At 42.0% G+C, this 26,816-nt stretch overlaps 1 protein-coding gene across 4 annotated transcripts in view; it reads right to left on the bottom strand.

Annotated features, from left to right (window-relative positions):
- The window catches only part of FNDC3A (fibronectin type III domain containing 3A), a 195,036-nt gene that overhangs the window by 160,491 nt on the left and 7,729 nt on the right, over window positions 1-26,816 (bottom strand). Inside the window, exons 1-3 of one of the 4 annotated variants that reach the window (XM_030564902.1) lie at window positions 23,471-23,630; window positions 21,714-21,811; window positions 14,722-14,850 (exon numbers count right to left, since the gene is read on the bottom strand). The exons of 1 other annotated variant lie outside the window; for it this stretch is intronic. In XM_030564902.1, the coding sequence (XP_030420762.1) occupies window positions 14,722-14,820 (99 nt within the window). In that variant the 5' untranslated portion in view covers window positions 14,821-14,850; window positions 21,714-21,811; window positions 23,471-23,630. Of the gene's footprint in view, window positions 1-14,721; window positions 14,851-21,713; window positions 21,812-23,470; window positions 23,631-26,816 lie in introns of those variants that run through there. 2 more of the 4 variants (XM_030564891.1, XM_030564883.1) reach the window with 2 other exon arrangements.

Raw genomic sequence — 26,816 nt, forward strand, 5'->3', positions numbered from 1 at the left:
TATATGATCAAATAAGATTTATAGAAATTTTCATCACATTTGACGTGGTTGGAGGCCTGGATGGAGGCCTGAGGCTGGATCACTTTGGGGAAACATATTGTTTGGACTTCTCAGTAACCAGTGAAGTTAATAAGGAAACTGGTTTATGCTGGCTTGGTGAATCTAAGTATTGGAATATCCACTAGCTTTTTGGGGTTTGGCTGCCTCATTCTTTGCAGTTCACCATAACTGAGTGACCATAGCTAGCTCCCCACTAGAACCATGGTCATAATGACCAAGGGGGAAAGGTTGAAAAACCTAGACATGACTAGTTTAGAGAAGAGAAGGCTGAGGAGAGGGACATGATAAGTCTTCAAATAAGTTAAGGTCTGGTTATGAACATCTTCTGCCTACATTAACTGGGCTAAGAGCAATTTGATCTTACTGGGCTCTTGGCAGTGTAGTGATCCCCCTTCATTGACCCAACAGCAGCAATGGGGCACCTCTGGGATTAAAGTGTTGTGGATCATTTTCAGATCTGTACAACATACATTAAGGAACTGGAAAGGGGCTGAGGAGAAGGTGTAAGACCACCTGCAGAAGTGATGCTGGCTCCTTCCTGGACTTTCTTTTCAGGGACAGGTTTTGATTGCCAATTATCTTGTGGCCTCAATATTGTGGCACCAGCTACTGTGTCTAGACCCTTCCCTGGGCCCTTTGAACTGGATTTAGAGGGACATCAACCATTTTTTAAAACAGTCACCACTGGCTGCACCTGGTTAACTATTCTTGAAATTAGAGGAAAGGGGCTCATTGATTTAGTCAGCAGGGTGGCCTTTCGCCTCTGGTCTGGTCAGCAGTTGCTATACCCTGAATCCCCACTGGCCTGAAAGTCCCTGGGCTTCTCCTTCTACGTTGTGCTCACAGGATGGGCATGACTCTCATATACTTTTGTTGGCATCTGACTGATTACGAAGTCTAGATTTGCCTCCATTCTAAAATGGCCTTTTTTATGCCTGGTGACTTCTGCGAAGTGCACAACTGGACCAGCCATTTTCCAGTTTACGGCTCTTAAAAGAGCTGCTGCTTTTGAACCTGCTTTTTCTGCTTAAGCTCTCTCCTCCAGAAGCCTGTTTTCTGCCTTTACTCAGGCTGAGTTGACCAAGCTGTTCCCCCAATTGTTCTTAGCTGGTCAAGCTGGAAATTGATGACAGCTCTTGCTGTTCAGACCAAACTCCAGTCTGTGTTTTGTGTGTGTTTAAGGTTGTCACAGTCACAATAAAAATTGACCCCATGGCGCTGTATATTGCTAACGCTTATATATACATGGGAAAGGATCTTGGGAAGGGTTGAAGGTGTGAGCGTGGAGTGAAAGATTCCTTTGCAGGTCACAAGAGGCTGAGGAAGGGAGAAAGGAACAGGTTAACTCGACGATCCAGCTATGCTTGAAGATAAGGAACGAAACTGCAGCTGAAGGCCAATGCACACAAACAAGCTCCCTGCTGCCAAACAGCCAGAAGCCTGTGAGAAAAGAGAACTGAGCCAGACAGACCTGACAAGGTTGCAGAACTAGACAGACTGCGAAGGCCAGTGAGTTGAAAACAATAGATGTGTTTTGAGGAAACTAAGAGAGCCAAGGAAGACCAGTTTGGACTGGTATTGAGAGCACGGGGGGGGGAGGGGAAGGGAAGGGGGCAAAGGTCCCTAGCTGAAAACGCCCCCAGAAGAACCCAGGGCTTAAAACCCTCCCAAGAGCTGAAGGAAGTTGGAGATAAACAGCGGACCCTAGGCAGCCTGTGTACAGGACAGAACTCTTGTCTACCCTTCTCCCTCTTCTTCTTACGTTAGATCCAGGCTTGGCCAGCCTTGGGTTGTGCATGTGAGAGTATGGAAGTGGGTTACGGTTCGGGTACTAATGCTTTCTTCCCTCTTCCAAGTGACGTGGGGTGCACCCAGCACTCACCCGTTATTTGATTAATAAAGCTTTAAAACTAGTCAATTGGTGTGCTAGTTCATCTCCTCCCCTAAAGATCCTGCGGCCTCAGCCTGATCACCTGAAGCCCCAGGCAGATTGGTAACAAAGTCTTCTCTGAATTCCACGTGGCACTCCCTCAGTGGGCTGCTCAGTATCTGCAAAGTTTTAGCAGCGGCTGTTCTTTTCAGGGGGAATCCTGTACTCTCTTACTAGCTGTCTCTCCTTCTGTGGATGACATCCTTGTGCAATCAGGCAGATTGTTCTCCTGGAAAGGTCTGATGCATGTTCCTTTTGCAACCATGACTAAGATGCAGCTCTATGGTATGTGTGTCAAGGTGCAACATTATGCCACCCTCTCATCTCTCTCATACAATCTGGAGGATGCCTGTCTGCGGGTGGCTCTATGACCCCAGTTTGGAGGATGTTCTACAATCCTCTTCATAAGTGCTCCAGTGACTTGCAGTGGAGGGTACTGAATCGCATCATAACAACCAATCATTTTGAATACCATATTACCCCTGAGGTGTCTGCACAGTGCTCCTTGCGTCTGGCTTCAGACACAGTGTTTCATTTTTTCCTACACTGCTCCTAACCAATCCCTCTTTTTGGGCTTTCCCCAAGCCCCTAATTTGTTCTCCAAGTGAGATACAGTGCTCACATTCAGCTGCTTTCCTGCCTGCTAACTTTTTGCTGGGACAGGAAAAACTAGCAATTTTGAAATCTCAACAGAACAGAATGGCCGAGGTAGAGCAGTGTGATGTGCTAGGGCTCTTCTGAGCACTGATTGTGGCCTAGCTGTTGATTGATAACACTTTTTTATAAATTGACTTGCAACCTGGACACTTTTGGGTTGATTTGGTGTGTAACAGTATTTTGAATGAACCTGATGATGTTTTAGTGATCCATGTTTAATGTTCTCTTAAGATGTATTTTGCTTCATTTTATTCTTTTTCTGTGTGTACATATTGTAATTTTATAACATGTTAATTGTTTTTAATGTGATTTTATGTGAATAAAGATGTTTTTCATGTAATCTAGGACCCAGTAAGGTGGAAGGGTCCCAGAACTGATACTGCAACCTGAGCTAGAATATCTACACTGCAGTTATAAAGTCCCACAGCCTGTCAGTTGGCAGCAGTCTTGTGGGGAAAAAAAAAATAGTATGTGATCATGTAATTGAGTTTGCACAGGCATCCTTAATTCTGACATTTCCTAATTTTGGAGTGCTTGACTTTGCAACTTAACATTCTTTAAACAGTTATTTCGATGTAATTTCCTACATTTTTTAAAAACTGAAAAAATTAGAAAACAAAAATTCCATTAGGTAGAATTGTATTGACCTCCCCACTTGTGTCATCAGAAGTGCTAGAATCTTTATTTCCACAGCAGTTTTCTACCAGAGCTAACAGAGGAAATGATGACAGTAGAAGACGTATATTCTTTGTTTACCTGCCACTATAGGTGAATGGAGAGTTTGTCTGGGGGCTTCACAGCTATTTGCTGACAGCAAAGGAATGCTGAGACTCAGGAACGATGGGCTCAGTTCCAGGTTCTACAGGGGAGTGTTCTCTAGACCCTTTTACCCCATCCCCTAGCTCCTTAGTTCTAGACAAATTTCAAGTTCCTGCTCCAAAAGAAGTAGCACTAGAGCTTCTTAATAAAAGAGTTATAATATTTATTTTTTTAATATCAGGAAAACAACATTTTTCCTAATGCGTTTCTGGAAATGGCTGAATCATTTTAGCTAAAGCTTTTAAAAAATAAGCTTGAGGCAAACATCTGGCACAGAAAATTTCAGCCAAAATAGTTTAAATTTGGCAAAGTTATAAGCAATTGAAACCAGGATCTTATAATGGGAAATGGTGGACACTATTAAGTATAAGCATTGCTACCTGTGCTGCCTATAATATGTTTAATATACACCATGGGTAATAGAATTATTCATGCAAGATCCATTCATATGGACCTGTATTCTCTAACCCTCCTTCTAATGGCACATTTGACTGTATGGAAAAAGGAAGCCTAAAAGGTTATACATGTGGACTCACAAACACAGGTATATGTAAAATCTTTCCCTTCTCAGTCCAGCTTTTACATGCTGCAAGGAAAGTCAAAACTGTGGATTCATGACACAGTGTTGGCCATGGACTTGTCACAGTGAGCTCATACGGTCACAGTCATCTGCTCACTATGACATCTGACATCCCCTGTGGGGGTGTGGAGGAATATTTGTGAGGGCACAATGGGGCCTTAGCCACGCTCTGCAGGGGCGGGGAGAGGGAGCACCACCCAGCACCACTCTGCACCCAGCACTGCTCCAATTGTGGCTACAGCATCAGCCCGACTCCCAGCCTGGCTGTGGCTCCACACTCAGCTACAGCCCTGGCTGTGGCTCTGCCCCTGGCCCCAGCCCCCTTACCTCTGTCATCCCTCCCCGCCACCAGAGCCATGGCCCTGCTCCCAGCCCCAGCTGTTAACCACAGCTCCCAGTGGGAGAGGGGTGCAGACAGGGGTTGGGAGGTGCGATGTGAACAGTTTGTGGACCACTGGTATAGGAGGACAGAATTGGCTGGAAGAGAAAATTCTCATTTAAAGAAACAAGTCATTTGTGGATTTGCAAATGTTTTAAAAATACAGAAAAAAATCTGTGAAGTTCATGCACTTAGATTTTTTAATCTGATATATTTCAAGAGTTTCCCCAGAATATGAGTTCAATTGGAAAGCAGTGGTGTAAATATCATCTATAAAATCTCCTCTACCAAGAGAGCATTTCCCCACCAGACTCAGTACGCTAGAAGCGGTGTTCTTTCTAATACAGGATTATCAGTACTAGGAGGGTATTATGGAGAAAGGTCCCAGTCACCATAATTCCAGATCTTTTCCACATTATGAAGACAGTTTCTCCTCTGTGTCAACTAAATCCCAGCCAATCCCAGAAAATAATGTTAAACACAAAATATCATGCACAACAGAAGCAATGATGAAATAAAAGACAAGGAAACAGCTGCAGCTGTCCTTCATGAAGGCAGAACACAGAACCGGGAGAGGAGACCACCTCATGAGGAGATGTTGTCTCAATTATGCTAAAATTATATATTTTCCCCAGTTGCTAGATTTGACTTTTAAAAGCACAGATTTTTTTTAAGAGAACAAAGACTAATATAACATATATATTACTGTTTTTGATTTTAAGCAGCAAGAAAAGGACAAACAAAGCAAGCTATCGCATGATTATCTATCACAGTGATACTCGGATTGAGGCTTGGGAACCACAAGTGCAGCACATCATAGTAAAACACTGTTTGATTTAATTATTAAACCAAGTTATTAATCAATCAGGATGCATTTATTATGTTATTAACCGATTGTAGAATACTTGGTCAGTCATTTCGCTGGGGAATTATATATATAAAAATAGTAAACGAAACAATGAATTCACACTACTGTGGCTCTTTTGGGTAATGCTGATCACTAAGGTCTGAATATCGCTTATCTATCGTATGTTTTTCAGCAAAAAAATGTCAAAATTAGAATTTAATTAGAATTTACATCACAAATGAGATGTAAACTAGTTTAAATATTCACTAGCATCTCTCCTTAACTCTGCACGTTGAAACAAAGAACTTCTTACTTTATAACTAAAAATTTAATAATCAAAAGGCCAGAGTAATAAGGTAGATATCCTTTGAAGTTCTACAGTCATTTTTATATCTATCTTGTATTGCTCTGTTGATTAGAAAGATTATTCTTTACTAGTGCAGGCCAATACCACCCAGGTACAGCTTTTAATATTAAAACTTATGAATCTCAAAAGAGCAATTGCTTGCAGAAATACTAACTTGGAGACCTGATAATGCTAAAAGCTCCTTTTTAATTCAAATGTTTTCACCTCAACTCATACTTGAAAGAAAGAGAGAAAGTTTCCCAGTCAACATGGTTTTAAAAGCAAATCTCAACCACAGCAGAATTATTTAACAGGATCATTCTTCAGTTAAACAGATGATTTTCTAGCATTAATAAGTTTCTGTATCACACCGTTGATACAACTGATGCTATATTAAAATTAGATGAGACTACTTGCAAAATAAAGACTGGATCCTGCACAGAGAAAAGGCCCTATGCCCTTGTGGAACACCACTGACTTCAGCGGTTTGCTTACATGGAGATAGTTGCAGGATCAGAGTCCGAGTGCAGAAAAAAATTGAACATTGTATTAAAATAGCAGCATACTGTGCATTTTTTGCACTACAATCATAGATCCATGGGTAGAAATAAACATAAATGAAAACAATTACAAGATTCCAGCTATTGATCATTATAACAATGGAATAATTACGTTTTAATCAACAGATCTTTTATATAAGTTCTTTGGCAGATATGAATTTTAACAGTTTTGGAAGCATTAACGTACAATATATTTAATTAGGCAAATAATCCTGGAATAGTAATTTATTATTGTAATATCTCACAAGCTGTTTCTTCATTGAAGGTTTATATTAACATATTAATACTATGTCTTTTAAGGTTAAATGTAGCTATTTGTGATTTTCATATGACATCCTTAATTAGGCAAAATAAATACCATTTTCTTTAAATACTGGATGCATTTTTAATAACATTGTTAAACTGTTTTTAATTTAATGTAAGAGTGATTTCAGTTACAAATTGGAGAACAGAATTTATCCTTGTTTGGTACTGATTTGAAAATTATTAATATACTATGAGCCAGATCCTTAGCTGTTGAAGCGAATAAATATATGTTGATTTACACCAGCTGAAAATCTGGCCCTGTATTTCTAACTGGACAGATGCATGTCTTACATAAACAGACAAACATGAATGTTTCCAGATGCCAAGTATTTAACTATATTAAATAGCAATAGCGTATTTAGTGTAAGATACATTAAGGAAGCACAATTGATCAGTGGAAGATCCACCACTCTGCTAGAAAATCCAAATCCAGAGTTTGGAGACAAAGAATTAACAATTTACGTCCTACTCCTTCACTGAGCTCTGTACACGTGAACCTTTACGCTCATAAAGAGTGCACTGCAATATTGTTGTGCAAAGGATAAAATCCATTACTTTGGGCATTGCTTCAAGTGTGTGAAAGTTCTTTTTAGCCAAGACATCAGCTTCCTCTTGAGGCAACGGAAGGACAACATTCTCTGAACAGCACTCATCCTTCTCAGAACTTTCTAGAACTGTGTAGCAATGAAAAGTCAGAGAATGCCAGCCCTGCTCCACTAGCCTGAGTTGAATCTGGGTAGAGCTTGGAATTGGGGGGATGAGAAGGCCTGATAACCTCACCAACCTAGATTCCTCACACATAGCATTAAGGAGCTCCATCAGAACTGGGATTAGTTGGGAAAAAAGTGGGGACACTGTCTCCACCAGCTAACTGTTCTATTCCCGGTGTGTGCCTTTGCACACCATAGGAGGAACAGGGCAGCCTACCCAGGTCTGGCTCCAGGCACCAGCGCAGAAAGCAGGTGCTTGGCACGGCACGTCTGGGTCTTCGGCGGCAATTCAGCGGCAGGTCCCCCAGTCTCTCTTGGAGGGAAGGACCGGCCACTGAATTGCTGCCGAAGAATGAAGTGGCGCAGTAGAGCTGCCACCAAAGTGCCGCCGATCGCAGTTTTATGTCCTCTTCCCCCAACCCCCACTTGGGATGGCAAAAAAGCTAGAACCGGCCCTGAGCCTACCCAATGTCTATTTATGGTAAGACTTCATCTTTTGAGGTCTCATATCCAGAGCTGAAAGTAAGCCTGTACGGTAAGGTATGGCGTTCTGGTAAGAAAGCAGGTACACAGCCGACTGTACCGGCAGGGCCACTGATGGGGACGGGGGGAAGGAGGGTGCAAAAGGGGCAGCTGTCCCAGGGAACGTCAATTTAAAAGGGTACAGGGCTCCCGGCAGCAGCCAGAGCCCCAGTCCCTTTAAATCAGTACCACAGCCCCAGGGCTCCTGGCCGCTGCCACTACCCCGGGGCTCCGGCAGCAATTTAAAGGGCCTGGGGCTTCCAGCCACTGCTGCTGCTACCGCGTCAGCGGCCAAAGCGCCGGGCCCTTTAAATTGCCGCCAGAGCCCTGGACAGTGCAGGCCGGGCAGCACTGAAGAGCTGGCTGGGGGAGTCTGGCCCCAACCCCGCCCCTTCCAGGGGCCCAGTGCCACTCACCCACCTTGTCCAGGACCCTGGCCGCCATGTGTACCGGTAAGTCCATTAATTTACTTTTCCACCTCTGCTCCTATCCCTCTTGGGAAAGTGTGACTATCCCACAGAACAATCGAGGCAGGAGGGGCTAGCTGAAGAATGGACTGACTGACTGTGATGACTGCAGCACCTTATGCATGACAAAAATCCTGTTATGTCTCACCGCGAGGTAATAGATAACAGAGAAAGAACAGGTGATCAGAGTGCACATACCAGCAACAATGTAATCAACTACTGCCTAATTTTCAGAGCTCCTCACAGAAATTACATTTTCAAAAATCTAAACCCTAGTTTATTATTTTTTGCAGTTTAACATGGGAAATAAATGTTTACCTTTTGGTTGTTGTGTTCAAAAAGGCTGCAGATGAATGTTTATAAACAGCATCACAAATATCTACTATCCCACTAACTCAGGCGAAGTAAAATATCAGTTTTTTCATAATCAATCTTGTACCATGGGGTCTCAATTGGATGAGCTAATGATAGAGTTGTAGCTACAATTCTGAACATGCTGGCTTTTGCAAGCTCCAAACATAAAAGTACTTAGTTAATGCTGGTTTCTAAATCACAACAAGAAAAGTAATAAATGTTTCCAATAAAGGGTTCTTGACACTGAATAAATACATTTCCAAATTATTTAAGGGTCATTTAAGGGTCACACACAAAAGAAAAACAAAGTCAAATCAATTCATAAATAAAAGTTTTGCTAATTTCTGTGAGATGCTAAATTGTAGCCAGATCTGTTATATAACTTGGAACATGGTAATGAAAAAATTGGTATTAGCTGTCCTTAAATGTTATTAACTGAAAAACTAGCTAACATTTTGTAGAATTCTTTTAAATAAATCTGTTAACTGTTCTCTGAGGGTTATATCCAGTTTCTATGCATGACTGCTCCCTAAGGATAGATACTGCATAAACTACAAACTTTTTACTCCTAAAAAAATTAAGAAGCATAATTTAATCTCTAGTGTGGTTCTTGGTTCAAATTCTTTTCTTTCTTAGTAAAAAGATAACAGAATATATTTCTTTTTACTAAAACTTCCCCCAAAGGACATTCAAAAATACAAATTCCTTCAAACCCTGGAGGTCATTACTAAACAAGCTGTATGAAAGGGCAGATTGATTAGCCTCGTTTTTTGGAGGGGATAGAGAGAAGTTACTTACATGGGTACCTAAAGGTAAAGTAAGAATAGAAATGGGAAGAAAAGAGAGAAATATGTGAAGAAAGGGTATGAAAAGAGGAAAGTAGTTAAGCAGAAGTATTGAATGTCTAGAGAGAAATGTGAGTAGATAAGCTTTAATATGTCCATACCTTTTATTCAAGTTTTTGCTTAATGGGTTGCTGTTTAGTTTAGGCAGGGATGGCTTACTTCTGCTTTTGGTTAAAAGTAGTTAAAACTGTATTTTTATTAAATAAAAGCTCTGTTTTAAATTTTCAGAATAATTTCTACCTGTATTATATAATTGCCATCTTTTTTAAACAATGTATGTAAAAATTCGGAAATGTATTTAATACCAGGAAAAAGATTCTCGGACACAGAAAACTGGAATATCATATTTTCTTCCCCCATTCTCTTCTGTCGATACACCCACCACATAACACTTAACAGTTCTGCCTCCTCTTCATTTAAGCCTCATTCAGCTCTCATCCCAATTTGATCTCATACTGGGTCTTAGTTTGGCTAGTTCACTCCATTTCCTCTTAAAGCCAAGCAACCAGGCTTCTCTTCTAAAATGTCTTTCCGCTCCCATTTCCCTTGTTACTGTTGGAATATATGACAGCATCCCTTTGTCTCCTTGGCATGCTCTCTCTCCCAGGGCTAGAAGTAGCGTTCACAAGAATTCCCCAAATGGCCCTGTTTTGGACATGTATAGGGATCTTGTTTTTCATTAAAGCAAAAAACAAACATATGTAGGATGAAGAAAAAAATGATTATGAAGTGTCTATTGTAGCAAAGATCTACTGTCGATAGGTCATGGAGGCCTGCTCCCTTGTGGCATAATATTGCTCCATACAGTGCACATTTTCTGCTGGTTTGATAAGAAGTATATTGTGTTCTTTATTAGTTTTGAGGAACCATTAAAAGGCTTTATATGGTACTTTTCTGAAGCAACAAAATTGGCATCTATATTGGTACCAGATTTTTTGAAACATTACTTGATGTGACCCAGGGACCTCCTGGGATCCATTGAAAGAGGGCACTGGGGTGCAGAGGGTCACAGGGAGTCCCTCAGTCTGGTCTCTGTAGTTTGTCAAAGAGTGTCATGTAAGGTCTCTTCTGAAAGCCTGTGTCATCATAATTGTTGCATGATGGATGGATGGATAATATGTAAGGAGTTATGTATAAATACTGAAAATTATGCTCTTATGGTCTGTGAGCTGGGGGCTGCTCACCAGAAAGCAATACGCAAGTTTCTTTCAGGCAGCAGATGCTTATCTACCTGCCTGGCTACATGTAAATTGAGCATTGCATACTTCACAGTGAATGCCTATTGACAGCATGAACAAAATGCTAATTCAGTAATTGCAAAGTCACCAGGGGAGATTCTAACACAGGAAAAAACAAACAGTAGGGGTTACCCTGTTTACAAGTGAGGACAGTGGATGGTTAGAATGGTATCTGGGGATGCAGACTATACTCAAGTATCAGCTAAGGGACAAGCAGCCAGCTGGCTTGTCTTATGAACAGAGGATCACAGACAATCAGGCTTTTTAAACAATGGGAGACACACTTTTGGATGGACTACCCTTTGTGAGACAGAAGAAATGGCTTGTTACATTTAGGTTCCAAAAAGCATGTTAACTTTTATTTTATATGTAACCATTTGTTTCAATTAACTCTACTTGCTTCTTCTCAAATCTCTGTTCATTAAACAAACTTTTACTTGTTTTTCAATATAAACAAATCTAAATGATGCTATTTGAGTGATCCTGAGGTGAAACTGGTACATGTGTGTACTGTTTCTTTGGGAGCAGTGGATCTGTGAATTCTGAGATAAATACTAACAGGAATTGTGCCATAATGTGAGACTTTAACTTCCCGGATATAGATTGGAGAACAAGTACTACTAATAATGGTAGGGCCCACTTACTCCTGGATGTGGTAGAAGTCAGTTTCCTTCCTCAAATCATCACTGAACCAATAAGAAGGGATGCAATTTTAGATTTAGGTTTAGTAAGTAGTAGGACAACATAGAACAGCTGGTCATAAGAAATAACCTTGGATTGACTGATCACAAGATGATTCAGTTTAAATTAAATGGAAGGATAATCAAAACTGGGTCATCAAGGATTTTTATTTTTTTTATTTCAGAAGGGCAGATTTTGGGAAACTAAGGGAATTAAAGAAGTCACCTGGACTAAAGGGTTCACGGGCTTCAATGTGGAGGAGGCTTGGAATTTCTTTTAAATCAACTATACACAAATTATCTTTAATTTGCATCCCAAGCAAGGGGGAAAAACTTGTAGGGAAAGACTCCAGAGCCATCTGGATGAATAATTATCTCAAAAAGGTTATTAGGAGTAAGTAGAAAGCCCATAGTGAATGGAAAAAGAGATTGATCAGTGGAGAAAGCTATATCTTGGAGGTTAGAAATTGTATGAATAAAGTGAGAACTGCTAACAGCCAGTCTGAATTAGTTCTTGCCAAGGAAATTAATATAAGTAGTCAAAGGTTTTTTAGTTACATAAAAATAGAATGAAGAAGGATGAGGTCTGTGTGCAGTGTGGATAGGGAGAAGCTTAAAGATAATCTAAGTAAGTCAAAAAACTAAATTAATATGATGTCTCTGTTTTCAATAAGGAGAATAACATGGAACATGGGTACGAAGGCAGGATGGCTGATAGAAATGAGTGTATAGAAATAGCTATGACCACAACAGAGGTGGAAGAAAAACTTGAAGAGTTTAATGCACTCAAATCAGAGGGACCAGACAATTTCCACCTCAAAATACTGAAAAAACTGGCACATGAGATTGCTAGTCCAGTAGCAAAGATTTTGAATAAATCTATTTGGGGTACTACTGCATGACTGAAGAATAGCTAATGTCATACCTATGCTTGTGGGCAATTACAGCTCTGTTAGTCTGATGTCAATAGTATGCAGGATTTTAGAAGAAATTGCAAAGGAAAGAATAATTAAATTTATGGAAGTAAACAGAAAATGAGATGTAATGCAACATGGGTTTACTGGGGTATAGACTGTGCCAGTGTGATGGGATGTTTACCATACATCACTTCTGAAAGGAATAAGGAAGGCGAGAAAGGACCAATTAATATGAAAATGCCACACATTCAGGCAGGAGTGGCACCAGGGTTTCTGACGCCCTACGCGGATGGCCATTTCGCCGCCCCTCGTGGGTCCGGCGGACCTACCGCAGTCATGCCGGCGGACATTCTGCTGCTGGAAAGGCTCCAGTGGAGCTGCTGCAGTGATGCCGGCGGGCGGACTCTTGGTCTAAAGGCTCCGGTGGACCTGCCGCAGGCATGACTGTGGTAGGTCCACCGGAGCCTTTAGACCAGCACACTGTCCGCCGAAATGACTGCGGCAGCTCCACCAGAGCCTTTCCAGCAGCGGACCGTCTGCCAGCATGCCTGTGGTAGTTCCACCAGACCCGCGTGCCGCCCCCCCCCACCCAGCAAAATAGCGCCCCCCCAAAAATTCTGGTGCCCTAGGTCATTGCCTAGGTCGCCTAAATGGTAGCGCTGGCCCTGCATTCAGGGATTGGGCTGAAGAAGCAACCCTTGACTGGAAGATGAAGCTTAGGTCAGTAGGTGTGGGCTGGACTAATATAAAGCCAGGAAGATGGCAACAGAAATGGTTGCAGTGAGGAAGACTGCAGCCACCCTCTGTGCACAGAAATGGGATGAAATTCAATAGTACAAAGTGCAAGGTTATGCATTTAAGCTTTAATAAGAATTTCTACAAAAAGAGGTGGGCTCATCAGTTGTGACAGATAAGAAAAGTGACCTGAATGTGCTGGTCAATCACAAGATGACTGAGTCACCAATGTGATGCAACTGCAAAAAAGGCAAATGCAATCCTAGGATGGATCAGGCGTGGCATTTTCAATACAGACACAGACATGTGTCATTATACAAGGCACTGGTAAGAACTAATTTTGAATATGGCATACAATTCTGGTTGCTCATGTTCTAGACAGATGAATTCAAACTGAAACAGGTGCAGAGAAGAGCTACAAGGATGATTCGGAGAATGGAGGGCCTGCGCTATGAGAGGGGACTGGAAGAGCTTGGCTTGTTTTAGCATAATGAAAAGAAGGCTGAAAAGGGAACCACAGAGGGTTAAAAGCTATTTAAGCTAAAGGACAATGCTGGCACAAGAACAAAATGGGTATAAACTGCTTGTGACCAAATTCAGGCTGGAAATTAGAAGAAGGTTAGAAACCTTCAGAGTGAGATTCTGGAACAGCCTCCCAATAGGAGTTGTGGGGGGCAAATAACTTAATTAGTTTTGAGAGAGAAATGAATTTATTAATGGGATTATATGACGGGATTGCATGTGATCATGGGGGCAGGACTTGGCAGCTCTGGGGGTCTCTTCTCATGTATGTCTTATGTCCCTCAAATCCCAAGCTTCAGGGCTTCAACAGGTCAATTGCAAGGATCAGGAAGGGATTTCTACACACTCCTCACCCATCAATGTATTCTTGTTTTTTTTGCTTTTTGTCTCCTTCCTCTGAAAGATCAGAGATGGTCATGGCTGGAGATGGGACACAGGACAGGGCGGGCCAGTGCTCTGAGGTGGCACTGAGGATTCTCTCTCTCATGGGCTTAGCTAGCTGGTTCTTGCTCGCATGCTCAGGGTGTAATTGATCATCATATGTGGGGTTGGAAAGGAATTTTCACCTAGGTCAGATCAGCAGTGACCTCAGGTTTGTGCCTTCTTCTGCAGCATGGGATGTGGGTTATTTGTGGGGATGATCTGGGTTTCTCTCACTTAATCAATTCCCTGCCATTTCAGGAAACTCTGACATTGGTGCATCTCGGTACTGCCTATTCTCTACCTGGCACACACCAGTTTAGTCTCTTGTGGGCTGTAATACTTCAATCTAATTTCAGTTGTTGGGTTTAATGTGTGGGTGCTGGGTGGTGTTTGTGACCTGTGATATACGGGAGATCAAACTAGATGATCTGGTTGTCCATTTTGGCCTTAAACTTTATGATAATTGCTAACAGGCTCTCATTGTAAATACCAAAAAGTTTTTGGAAATATTTACACTCTCTATAAGCAATGTAAATGTCTCAAGAAAAGGATCAGAATCTCACACCTGCAGTACTCAGACTGCAGTTTCTCTATTCCACAGCCTAAAAAGTGAACAAAAAACACAGTGAGCCTAGATCTACACTGATTTCTCAAGAGATATCAGAATGCTGTGATTATTGTTTTCAAGACTTTTGCTAATGAGCATTCTGGTGTTTTTCAGGATTTGTAGCTTTTCAAATATCCCACCTCTTCAGCTGGTACATAACCACATTTCTTTTGCATATATGGCATAAAAGAAAGCAAAGGTGCTGAAGTTTCTTTACCTGCTGTGCGCCATCCCCACTAACAATAGGGGCAGGTAGAAGAGGAATTTCACTACTTATAATCTGAGCGGTATCCAATAGTGGTGGGTGTTCTGCCATCTTTGATGGAACATTAATTCACAGGATCACCTGTAAAGAAAAACTACCAAAATTATATAATGTGCATGTTATTAAAATATAAGCGAAATCTGATTTCATAGTAAGTATCTTTTAAAATAGTATTTAGTGTTAAAAAGTAAAGTTAACTAGATAATTAAATGCACCAGTATAAATCTTTTTCATAACCCATCTCAAAGGACCTTTCCATAAATATGACTTTAAGGTTATTTTGGAATGCTAGCACAGTGGTTCTCAACCAGGGGTACGTGTACCATTGGGGGTACTCAGAGGTCATCCAGGGGGTATCCAACTCATCTAGATAATTGTTTCTCAACCTGGGGGTTGCAGCCCATGGGGAAGGGGTTAAGGGATGGGTTTGGGGGGTTACAAGTGCAGGGTTGGCATTAGGGCAGGAGTGGGCAAAATTTCTGGATCAAGGGACACATCTGGGCAGGAAAACTGTAAGCAGGAGCATGAATGTAGGCCTGGGGCAGGGGGTTGGGATGTGGGAGGGGGTGAAGTGTGCAGGAAGGAGCTCAGGGCAACGGGTTGGGGTACAGGAGGGAGGGGTGCAGGAGGGGACTCAGGGCAGGAAGTTGGGATGCAGGAGGGGGTGCGGAGTGCGGGAGGAGGCTTAAGGCTGGGGTGCAAGAAGGGTGCGGCAGGGGTTTAGGGGGCTTAAGGCAAGGGGCTGGTGTGCGGGGTGCAGGAGGGGCTCGGGGTGTGGGCTCCAGCCCGGCGCCATTTACCTCGAACGGCTCCAGGGTGGCAGCAGCACACAGCAGGGCTAAGGCAGACTCCCTGCCTGCCCTGGTCCTGCACCACTCCCGGAAGCAGCCAGCATGTCTGGCAGTAGCTCCTGGGAGTGGGGTGGGGCAGGCGGCTCCACTGTGCACTGCCCTCGCCCGTGGGTATGACCCCCAAAGCTCCCATTGGCCGCGATTCCCCATTCTCAGCCAATAGGAGCTGCGGGGGGGGGGGGGGACGGGGACAGTGCTTGCAGGCGAGGGCAGCACACAGAGCCCTCTGCGTGGAGCCTCGCCATATTAAAGTTTAAGTTGACAGCTAGATATCCACGAGGAGATGTCAGAGAGATGGACCAAGATTTTAATTTGTACAGAAGATAATAGGAGTTATCTGGAGTGAAGGTCCACACAGTTGACGGTAGTTAAATTTGAATCTGCAGATGAGATTACCCAGAGATAAGATTTAGAGGGAGAAGGAAAGAGGACCAAGGACAGAGCCCTATGGAACACCCAAAGAAAGGTGGAGGTGGGACGAGGAGTACCCTCTTAAGGACATGATAAAGGAATGATTTGAAAAGTAGGATAAGAACCAAAAGAGGGACAGAGTCACAGAAGCCAAAGGAGAAAAAAAAAATTGAAAAAGGAGCATTTTCAGTGCCTTTGCAGGTGACAGACAGGTCAAGGGGAATAAGTATATCTCAGTTATGCCATATTCATATCATAAGCATATTTCCATAAAGAATATGGAATGTAACGTCTCAATACAAAAATTAAATTGAATTAAAAAACCCACACTGAGTTAGCATATTTTTAAATGAGCAGGAAATGCACAAAATTATTCTTCAAGATTTATTTAAAAAAAAATAAAACACACACCTCCCTTCTAAAAAACCTTGATTAGAGTGTGTCAATATGTGGAGTCATCACAACTAACTCGTACTTTCTATCTACTTCCTATGTTGCAAACTATGCTTATTCTCCAATATCTATCTACTCAATGAACACTGCAGAAAGACTCAAAGGACTTTCAGAAGCAAGCAACCATCATCCTTACCATTGTGCTGACAGTAGATTCTAATAATCTGAGGAGCAACATAACCAGGAATGGTTTCATTTGGGTTTTTTTTCCTACTTCTAGGTTATCCAGCTAACCTAGCCTTCCTGTTTTATCAACGTTAGTTTAAACTTCTCTCAGAACAGATATATCTTCTATGTAGTGAGGTACAACAGTCCTGGTGTTCATTATTCACAGCATATTTAATACAATTTCCTTTCAGTGCACTTCAAGTTTGTCTTTGTTAGTATCAAACAAGCGAAAGGCTCCTATGCTAACATGAGAATTGATAAAGACAGCTTAATGGCTCTCAACCCTCTACAGCTAAATACCGAAGATACTTATTTGACCAACTGAAAAGATGTTATGCAACCTACAATATAAAAATAGATTTGTTGTCCAACAACCCAAACACAACTGACCAATTTAACTTATTTACCCCTTCCAGGCTGAAACTCTCTTGTAAATTTTCTCTGGGCTTAACTTGGAATACAGAGCTGTAAGCATACAGAAACCTTACGGGGGGAAAAAGCCCAGAGCAGCAAGTGCAGAGTAGCTAGTGCACGACGATATTCAGTATAAAGTATGAGTGGAAGTAAGGGGGTCTGTAACTAGTTAGTGCAGAGTGGCTAGTACACTTTACATTCACATCCTAGCTTACTCTGCACTAAACTCTCCATGCAGACAAGCCCTAAACCTAGGACCCTACCAAATTCACAGCCTTGAAAAACACGTCACGGACCATGAAATCTGGTCTTGTGTGTGCTTTTACCCTATACTATACAGATTTCACGGGGCAGACCAGCGTTTCTCAAATTGGAGGTCCTGACCCAAAAGGGAGTCACAGGGGGTTTGCAAGGCTATTTTAGGGGGTTTGCGGTATTGCCACCCTTCTGCACTGCCTTCAGAGCTGGGCGGCGGGAGAGAGGTGGCTATTGGCCAGATGCCAAGCTCTCAAGGCAGCACCTGCCAGCAGCAGCACGGCAGTAAGGGTGGCAATACCATACCATGCCCCCTTGACTTCTGCGCTTTTGCCTTCAGAGCTGGGTGGCCGGAGAGTTGCAGCTGTTGACTGAAGGCCCAGCTGTGCAGGAAGCAGCACAGAAGTAAAGGTGGGAATACTATACCATGCCATCCTTACTTCTGTGCTGCTGCTGGCGGTGGCTCTGCCTTCAGAGCTGGGCTCCCTGCCAGCAGCCACTGCTCTCCAGCTGCCCAGTGCCGCCACCAGCAGCAGCGCAGAAGTAAGGGTAGCAGTACTGCAAACTCCCCCCTCCCCATTACACCACCATGAAATTTCAGATTTAAATAGCTGAAACCATGAAATTTACAATTTTAAAAATCCTATCACATGAAATTGACCAAAGTGGACTGTGAATTTGGTAGGGCCATACTATACCTAGACAGTCTAACATCATCTCTTCCCACTGAACCAGCTTAGCTACTATTTTTGCTGTCATGTCAGCAGCACAGGTCTTCCCAAAGAGATCATGAGATGCTAGCAGTCTGATTGTTCATTCCTATGGTTCGTGGAGTTCCTGTTTTCCTCTTTCTCCACCTAGCTCACAAGTAATGCTATCAAGCCATCAGTTTGCGTGGTGGAGCAAGTCCGAAGGATTTAATCCAGTTTATCATTAAATGGGCAAGTTTATTACCCTGAGGCGACCCAGTTGTCTTCCCAGGTCTTATAATACTGAGTTTTTTTGGTCACTTCATATTCTTGTGGTACTACTTGCGCTCCTGGGGATGCACATCTCTGTCAGTTACTCAGCCACCTCGTGAAATACTAAAGGTCAAACACATGGGTTCTGGATCTCCTTTGTACAGACTGATACCAGAAACTACACTTCCATCTCTGGCTAGCTAGCAGCACATCCATGACAGTCTTCTATGAGATATGCCAACAATAAAATTAGCTGGATCACAGAAGCAGAAAACACATTGGTCACTCTTAACATAGCACATAACCAAGCTTAACAATGTGTGCAGTGTTATTTGTACAGCTAAATGGCTTCTAGCCTTTGCCTTTAAGGCCTTCAACAAATTAGGACCTATCTACCTTAAAGACCCTTTCTAATTCCACAACAATTCAAGGTAACAGTACTCAATAGGAATCAAAACTCTGTTGACAGAGCCTAGATTCAAAGACTTGAGAGCAGAAATCACAGCACTGTCCGTGACAGGTCCCCCTCCCCTGGCTGCCCCCCAAACTTCAGAACTGAAGATCAGATGGAGCTCTCACCTAACCATTTTCCTGACACTCTCTTAAAAAGGCATTAAAAATTACACCTGTGTGTACACAACACCCAATACAACACAGCCCCTGATTTTGATTGGAGTCTTGGGGCACTACCACTATGATAAATAATGAACTACAAAGAGGGGAAAAACAAATAAAAGGGCATAAAAGGAACAACAGAAACCTTCAAAATGAAATCAATGCTAAATAATGTTTTATTTTGTGCCTAGATAGCATAGTGATGTATTGGAAATGTTGAAGATAGGGGAGTCTCCCAATTTCCTTGTGTCAGTAGAGCAGTCATGTACATGCTTCTGCCTGCGTCCTCTTACAACTACCAGCTCTTGTGAATCAGAAACTCAGAAGGTCTATTCTTCCGATGGGCTTCAGCGGAAAGCTGTGCTGGTGCTCATACTTTCTTCAGTAGGGTTCATTTGTGGTTAGGCTCCCACAGAGCTAAGGAAACTCTCCTCCTCAGGTACAATAGAAATTTCTACCATAAAGATAAAAGCTCATCTGTGCAGGAGGGCAAGAGGTTTCTCGGGGGCTGGTCCAAGACTGCAGAATGAACTGATATACCACCACAAACTTCACCATCTTCCACTTCAAGTGTGAGGAACACATCTTCAATCTAGCCTTCTCTAACACACACAAAACAGCAGGCACATTTAAGAAAACCAAAACGAGAACCCTACCAAAACAAAATGACTATACATAATTTTCCCCCTTGCCAGAGAATGAAAAAGAACGAATCAAGTGAGACAGATGTTACTCTCTCTGCTTAAAGCACTATTGGAAGGAGTTCACATATTACAGCAGGGATCGGCAACCTTTGGCACACAGCTCACCAGCACATCCCTCAGATGCCCCATTGGCCTGAGACAGTGAACCGCAGCCAGTGGGAGCCACGATTGGCCAAACCTGCGGATGCGGCAGGTAAACAAACCGGCCTAGCCAGCCGGGGTGCTTACCCTGGCGAGCCGTGTGCCAGAGATTGCTGACCCCTGTATTGCAGCGATGAGGGTGATATCAGAATATACAGAATTAGACAGTGACCCACAAGGTCTGTATCTGGGCTACCAGAATTATTAAGCATGCTAAAGAGATTCTTTTTACATGTTTATACTAGGGCTGTTGAGTGATTAAAAAATTAATTGCGATTAATCGCGCGATTAAAAATATTAATCATGCTGTTAAACAATAATAGAATACCATTTATTTAAATATTTTTGGATGTTTTTCACATTTTCAAATATATTGATTTCTATTACAACACAGAATACAAAGTGTACAGTGCTCACTTTATATTTATTTATTACAAATATTTGCATGGTAAAAAAAAATATTTTTAATTCACCTAAGTACTTTAGTGCAATCTCTTTATCATGAAAGTTGAACTTATAAATGTACAATTATGTACAGAAAAATAACTAACTGCATTAAAAAATAAAACAATGTAAAACTTTAGAGCCTACAAGTCCACTCGGTCCTACTTCAGCCAATCGCTCAGACAAACAAGTTTGGTTGCAATTTGCGGGAGATAATGCTGCCTGCTTCTTGTTCACAGTGTCACCTGAAAGTGAGAACAGGTGTTTGCATGGCACAGTTGTAGCTGGTGTCACTAGATACTTATGTGCCAGATGCGTTAAAGATTCATATGTCCCTTCATGCTTCAACCACCCTGATGACGGATTCTGCATGATAACAATCCAAAGCAGAGCAGACCGACGCATGTCCATTTTCATCATCTGAGTCAGATGCCACCAGCAGAAGGTTGATTTTCTTATTATATAGTTTGGGTTCTGTAGTTTCCACATCTGATTGTTACTCTTAAGAATTCTGAAAGCATGTGGCACATCTCGTCCCTCTCAGATTGAATGGCAATTCAGATTCTTAAACCTTTGGTCGTGTGCTGTAGCTATCCTTCGTAATTGCACATTGGTACCTTTTTTGCGTTTTGTCAAATCTGCAGTGAAAGTGTTCTTAAAATGAACACGTGCCAGGTCATCATCCGAGACTGCTACAACATGAAATATATCGCAGATTCCAGGTAAAACAGAACAGGAGACACAATTCTCCCCCAAGGAGTTCAGTCACAAATTTAAATTAAATACATATTTTTTTAATGAATATCATCAGTATGGATGCATGTCCTCTGGAATGGTGACCGAAGCATGAAGGGGCATATGAATGGTTAGCATATCTGGCATGTAAATACCTTGTAATGCCGACTACAAAAGTGCCATGCGGATGCCTGTTTTCACTTCCAGGTGACATTGTAAGTAAGAAGCAGGCAGCAGTATCTCCCATAAATGTAAACAAACTTGTTTGTCTTAGCGATTGGCTGAACAATAAGTAGGACTGAGTGGACTTGTAGGTGGTAAAGTTTTACATTGTTTTGTTTTCAAGTGCAGTTATGTAACAAAAATGGAACAGTTTTTCATCAGAAAATGCAGTTTCATGAAAACAGAAATGTTTTGTGGGACTGCATCAATTTCAATGAAATTTGACAAACATTTCAAAATGATTCAACATAGAAATAGAGTATTTCATTCCAACTTTCTCATTTTGTTTCATTCTGACTTTTACATTTGTAATATTCACAAAGTAAAAATGAAGTATGTAACTACTTAATATTTATAATGTATTTACATTCTATATGTCAACATTATCCAAACAAAACATTTAGACATGATCACTAGATGCTTCAGAATTAAAATATTTAATGATTGACTTTTTATACAAATTTCAAAATGCCAAAATTTCAAGGACAGAAATTCAATTTTCCAACTTGCTCTGTTGTAAATCAATACTGTAAAGGTCTCAGCCATAGTTTTCAAATGAGGACACTTACGTAAAGACAATGGTAAAACCTAGAGCCTCCAGAAAGGATCCAATTGACCCATGAGCTGGGTCTGTTCACAGACATTTTTTGCACGTCTGGAAGGCATGCTGGAAAGAAAGCAGTAGCTGCTGTCATATAGAGCCAGTATGATTAAAGTGAGTATCAGCAAGAGCAGATTTTTCCTGGCTAATACAGAGACCCAAACTCTTAAAGAGGTAATAGATTACACCTAAGGAAAATCATTTTGTGGAGATTAGACCTTGACAAACCAGTCATCTGAAGATGGCAAACAAGTACAACACACATGCTTGTTGTATCCACTTACTGTCTCATCCATTTCTTGGACTGTAAACTCTTTGGGGCAGGGGACTGTCTTTTTGTTCTTTGCATGCACAGTGCCTACCACAACGGGCCCCAATTTGCTGAATGGGGCTTTTAGGCACTTAGTTGCCTGTGAGAGGGGTCCCTCAAAAGGAATGAGGTCTTGGAGATACAGAACTGAACAGTGTACCCTTTCTTCACTAATTTACAATGCCTTCCTATACAATTTCACTACATGCTGCAATAAAAGAAAGATGACCCCAAGTTTGTTTTTTACACCTTTAATAGTTCTTCAAAATACCTATTAGATCTCCTAATTTCCATTTGACATTTCTCCTCTTCCACCCCCCATTACATTAGGTTCCTCTCAAACTCCCCAAGGATTGGAAATTATTATTTTTTTTTTTTAAGTAAGGAATCTGTTTGGCTCAAAAAAATCTTGAACCTTGCCAAGTGATCATTTTTTCTTGCCCTCCTTTTTTGTTTAAGGGTACGTACAAATACATAGTGACTCAATTATATTAGTAAGGGAACTCCATGCCAAGTAATTTCCTCCTTTTTGACTGGCTTCCTCTTTTTAAAAGATTATTTCAAATATTCACTGTCAGAGTGGTAGTTTTTAGTATGATCTTTGTAGTACACATGGAACTACTATGTAATTATTAAATAATACTGATCTAATATTTTATTGATATTGTATATGGGTACAGAAATTTAAGTTCTATGCTCCCCCAGACTCTTCCTCCCCCCATCCCGGCTCAAACTCGCTTTTCCCTTCCTCCCTCCATCCCCAGCTCCAGCAGGCACTTGCTCTTTTACACCCACAGCCCCAGGGCCAGGAGGAGCTACTCAGTGAGGTAAAGTTACTGTCTAGTTACACTGTTATTATACTTCCCTGTATGGGTATAAGGGTCTAGCTTATATGAGGCTATTGGGGAAAAACAAGCAGAAAGGCAACACAATGAATCTAGATAAGCAACCTCCTACCCAAAAACTGTGAAGGCAATTACAGTTCAGTGGCCTAGTTCCATGCTTCAGCCCAAAGTTACAGTTGTTTTGCCAGTGCTAACAGATCAAAGGTCTATGAACAGTTAAAGTGATTTAGGGCATGTATATACTACAAATTTTGGTTGACACAAACTACAGCAGCATCCAGCTGCTGAAGTTAGTATATCACTCGTGTGCATGCATACTTAGCAGCTTGTGGTGGCACTGGACATATCTACCAGGAATGCTTGGGTCAATGCAAAGTGCAATACACGATGGATTGTAATTCCAGTATGCCATGCATTGCCCCACCCCCACAAAAAAGCAATGCCTTTTGGAAAATTTTTGCAATGTGTTGTGGGATAGAAATGATTCACCCAAGGATCTCTGGGAGGTAGGGGGTTAAGTTGCCACCTCATCCCATAATTTTTGTACTTTTTTTAATTAATCCTACAAACCTGTGATACTTTTTGATGTCCACCATCTATAATGGAAGCATGGAGCCTGAAGAGCTATGCATTATTCTCATGATTGTTGTAAATACAGGACACATGATTCTCCTGTATTTGGAGACTCGCAGGAACAACCGCAACAACAGGGGACATGATGATGCCTTCAAGGACAGATTCTGACAGGATAAAACAATTCAAGTTGCAGACAGTGAAGTGCTGCTTCTGGGCCTGAGAAACAAGCACTGACTACTGGGATCACATCATAATGCAAGTTTGGGACAACAAGCAGTGGCTGCAGAACTTTTGGATGCAAAAGGCCATATATATATTTCTGGATCTGTGTGCTGAGCTTGCCCCAGGTCTCCACCGCAGGAACACCAAATTGAGCTGCACTGACAACTGAGAAGCAAGGGGCAACCACACCCTGGAAATGTACAATGTCAGACTGCTACTAGTCAGTGGGAAATCAGTTTGGAGTAAGAAAATCCAGGGCAGGTGCCATTGTCATGCAAGAGTGTTGGCCATTAATCATCTTCTGCTACACAGGACTGAGACCTTTGGCAGCATGCAGGACATAGTAGATAGATTTGCAGCAAAGGGGTTCCTGGACTACAGTGGAGCAATAGATAGCATGCTCAGGAGGAGGGATAGCTCAGTGGTTTGAGCATTGGTCTGCTAAAACCAAGGTTGTGAGCTCAATCCTTGAGCAGGCCATTTAGGGAACTGGGGTAAAGATCTATCCTGGGATTGGGCCTGATTTGAGCAGAGGGTTGGACTAGATGACCTCGAGGTCCCTTCCAACCCTAATATTCTCCTGCATGCACATCCCCATTTTGGCACTAGTCCACCTTGCCACAGAGTACATCAACGGAAAGGGTTACTTACACAAACATTAGAAGATCATTGGAGACACTTCACTGATATCAATGTGGGCTGGTCAGGGAAGGTGCATGTCATCTTTATGAACACAAATTGTTCAGAAAGCTGCAAGCAGGGCCATTCCTTCCTCACTGGTAGATTCTCACTGCCTATATTGAAATGCCAATAGTGATTCTGGGGGATCCAGCCTACCTTTTGCTCTCCTAGCTCATGAAAACATACACTGATTACCACAAAGCAAAGATTCTACCACCAGCTCAACAGGTACAGAATGACTGTTGAATATGCTTTTGGTAGATTGAAGAGACGCTGATAGTGTTTACTCACTAGATTGAATTTCAGTTAAAACAATATCCCAGTGTTTATAGCTGCATGTTGTGTCCTGCATAATTTCTGAGGCAAATGGGGGAAAGCTACCACCATGGTGGAGGTAGAACATCTGTCTGCTGACTTTGAACAGCCAGACACAGGGCTATTACAAGAGCTCAGTGTGAAACTATGCAGTTAAAGAAGCCTTTAAAAGAGCATTTTAACAGGCTGTGGTGGACAGTTCTCTAGCCCTAAAGCTTCAGTTCCTAATAGCACCTATGCGGTGCTTCATGTACTTTTATAAATATGACTGGGTGTTTTCTTGAACCTATGAGTTATGTGGTGCTCTAGATTTACAATGTACTGGATGCTCTGGAGTGGATGCCCTATCCACTCTACAATGTGTTGTGAACTAATAAACAATCTTATTTAAAAAAAACAAATTTATTGATTGGCAAAAACAGTACAGAAAAACAATGTGGAAAAAACAGGCAATGCTATACAAACTGTAAATATAAATTAACAGAATGGCACTTTGAAATTAGAAAGGTAGAAAAAAAATTGTCGATTTCAGTGCACAGAGTCCATTGTGGCTACATGTATACCATTCTTTGCTGTCCCCTGACATGGAGTGTTAGAGGTACAGCTGCAACCTGTGATGCCATGTGGAATGCTGGAGTATGTAGGGAGCCACTACCGTGGAGTTCTCTAAGGACTGCAAAAAGTGAAGAGTCAGACATATGGACCTGTACATCAACCAGGGTCTGCAGCATTTGTGTTTGCTGCTTAAGAAGCCCTATTATGCGTTGATGCATCACCTTCTCAGTTTCTTGGGCCTTTCTCCTGTCCCTTTTCAATGCTCTCTGCTGTGTTAGCCCTACAGGCCCTCTGCTTGCAGTCCAATGCAGCACCGTCTTGCAGGATTTCACCAAGTGTGTCCTTTCCACTTCTACTTTCCCCTCATGGGGCCAGGTGTTCTGCAGATGTGGAAGGGGAACTCTCCAAGACTGCAATGGTAGCAGCTGCTGATAAAGACAGACATCATTAGATTTACAGTGACAACAGAAAGGGAAGGGTAAGTTTCAAGACTACCTCCCTTATTCCAAAATTTAAAAAAAAAGAAAAAAAAACTTTTTAATAAGATTGTTTATTATAGAAACGTAGAATTGTAGGACCAGAAAGGACCTCATGAGGTCATTTAGTCCAGCTCCCTGCACTCATGGCAGGACTAAGTATTATCTAGACCATTTCCGACAGGTGTTGGTCTATAACCTGCTCTTAAAAATCCCCAGTGACTGAGATTCCACAATCTCCCTATGCAAATTATTCCAGTGCTTAACCACTCTGACAGTTAAGAAGTTTTTCCTGATATCCAACCTAAACTGCCCTTGCTGCAATTTAACACTTTTGCTTCTTGTCCTATCCTCAGAGGTTAACAAGAACAATTTTTCTGACTCCTCCTTGTAACAACCTCTTGTGTTCTTGAAAGCTGTTATGTCCCCTCTCAGTCTTCTCTTCTCCAGACTAAACAAACCCACTTTTTTTTCCCAATCTTCCCTCAGAGGTCATGTTCTCTAGACCTTTTGTTGCTCTTCCCTGGACTTTTGAGCTGTGCTCCAGCTCCAGGCAAAAACCTGCAGCTCCACTGCTCCGGAGCTGCTCTGCACTCCAGCTCTGGGCTCCGCTCCAAAGTCCTGCTTTCTCCCATTTGTCCACATCTTTCCTGAAATGTGGTGCCCAGAACTGGACACATGCCTCAACAGGAGTACTAGGCAGCGCGGAGTAGAGCAGAAGACTAACTTCTCCTATCTTGCTTATAACACTCCTGCTAATAAATCCCAGAATTATGTTTGCTTTTTTTCCAACAGTGTTACACTGTTGACTCATGTTTAGCTTGTGACCTACTATGACTCCCAGATCCCTCTCTGCAGTACTCCTTCCTAGGCAGTCATTCCCCATTTTGTATGCGTGCAACTGACTGTTCCTTCCTAAGTGGAGTACTTTGGATACGTCCACTATTGATACGCTGCTTCCGGTGCTGTGTAGAAGCACTCGCCCTCCAACTGCAGTTCTGCAACCACAGTGAATACGGACTGCCAGAGGCAGGGAAGAAAAGGAATGTTGGTTGTACGAAACAGAATTTCAGCTCCTAATCCATAGGTGC

The sequence above is a fragment of the Gopherus evgoodei genome, chromosome 1, assembly GCF_007399415.2.
Source record: "Gopherus evgoodei ecotype Sinaloan lineage chromosome 1, rGopEvg1_v1.p, whole genome shotgun sequence".
Lineage (NCBI taxonomy): Eukaryota > Metazoa > Chordata > Testudines > Testudinidae > Gopherus > Gopherus evgoodei.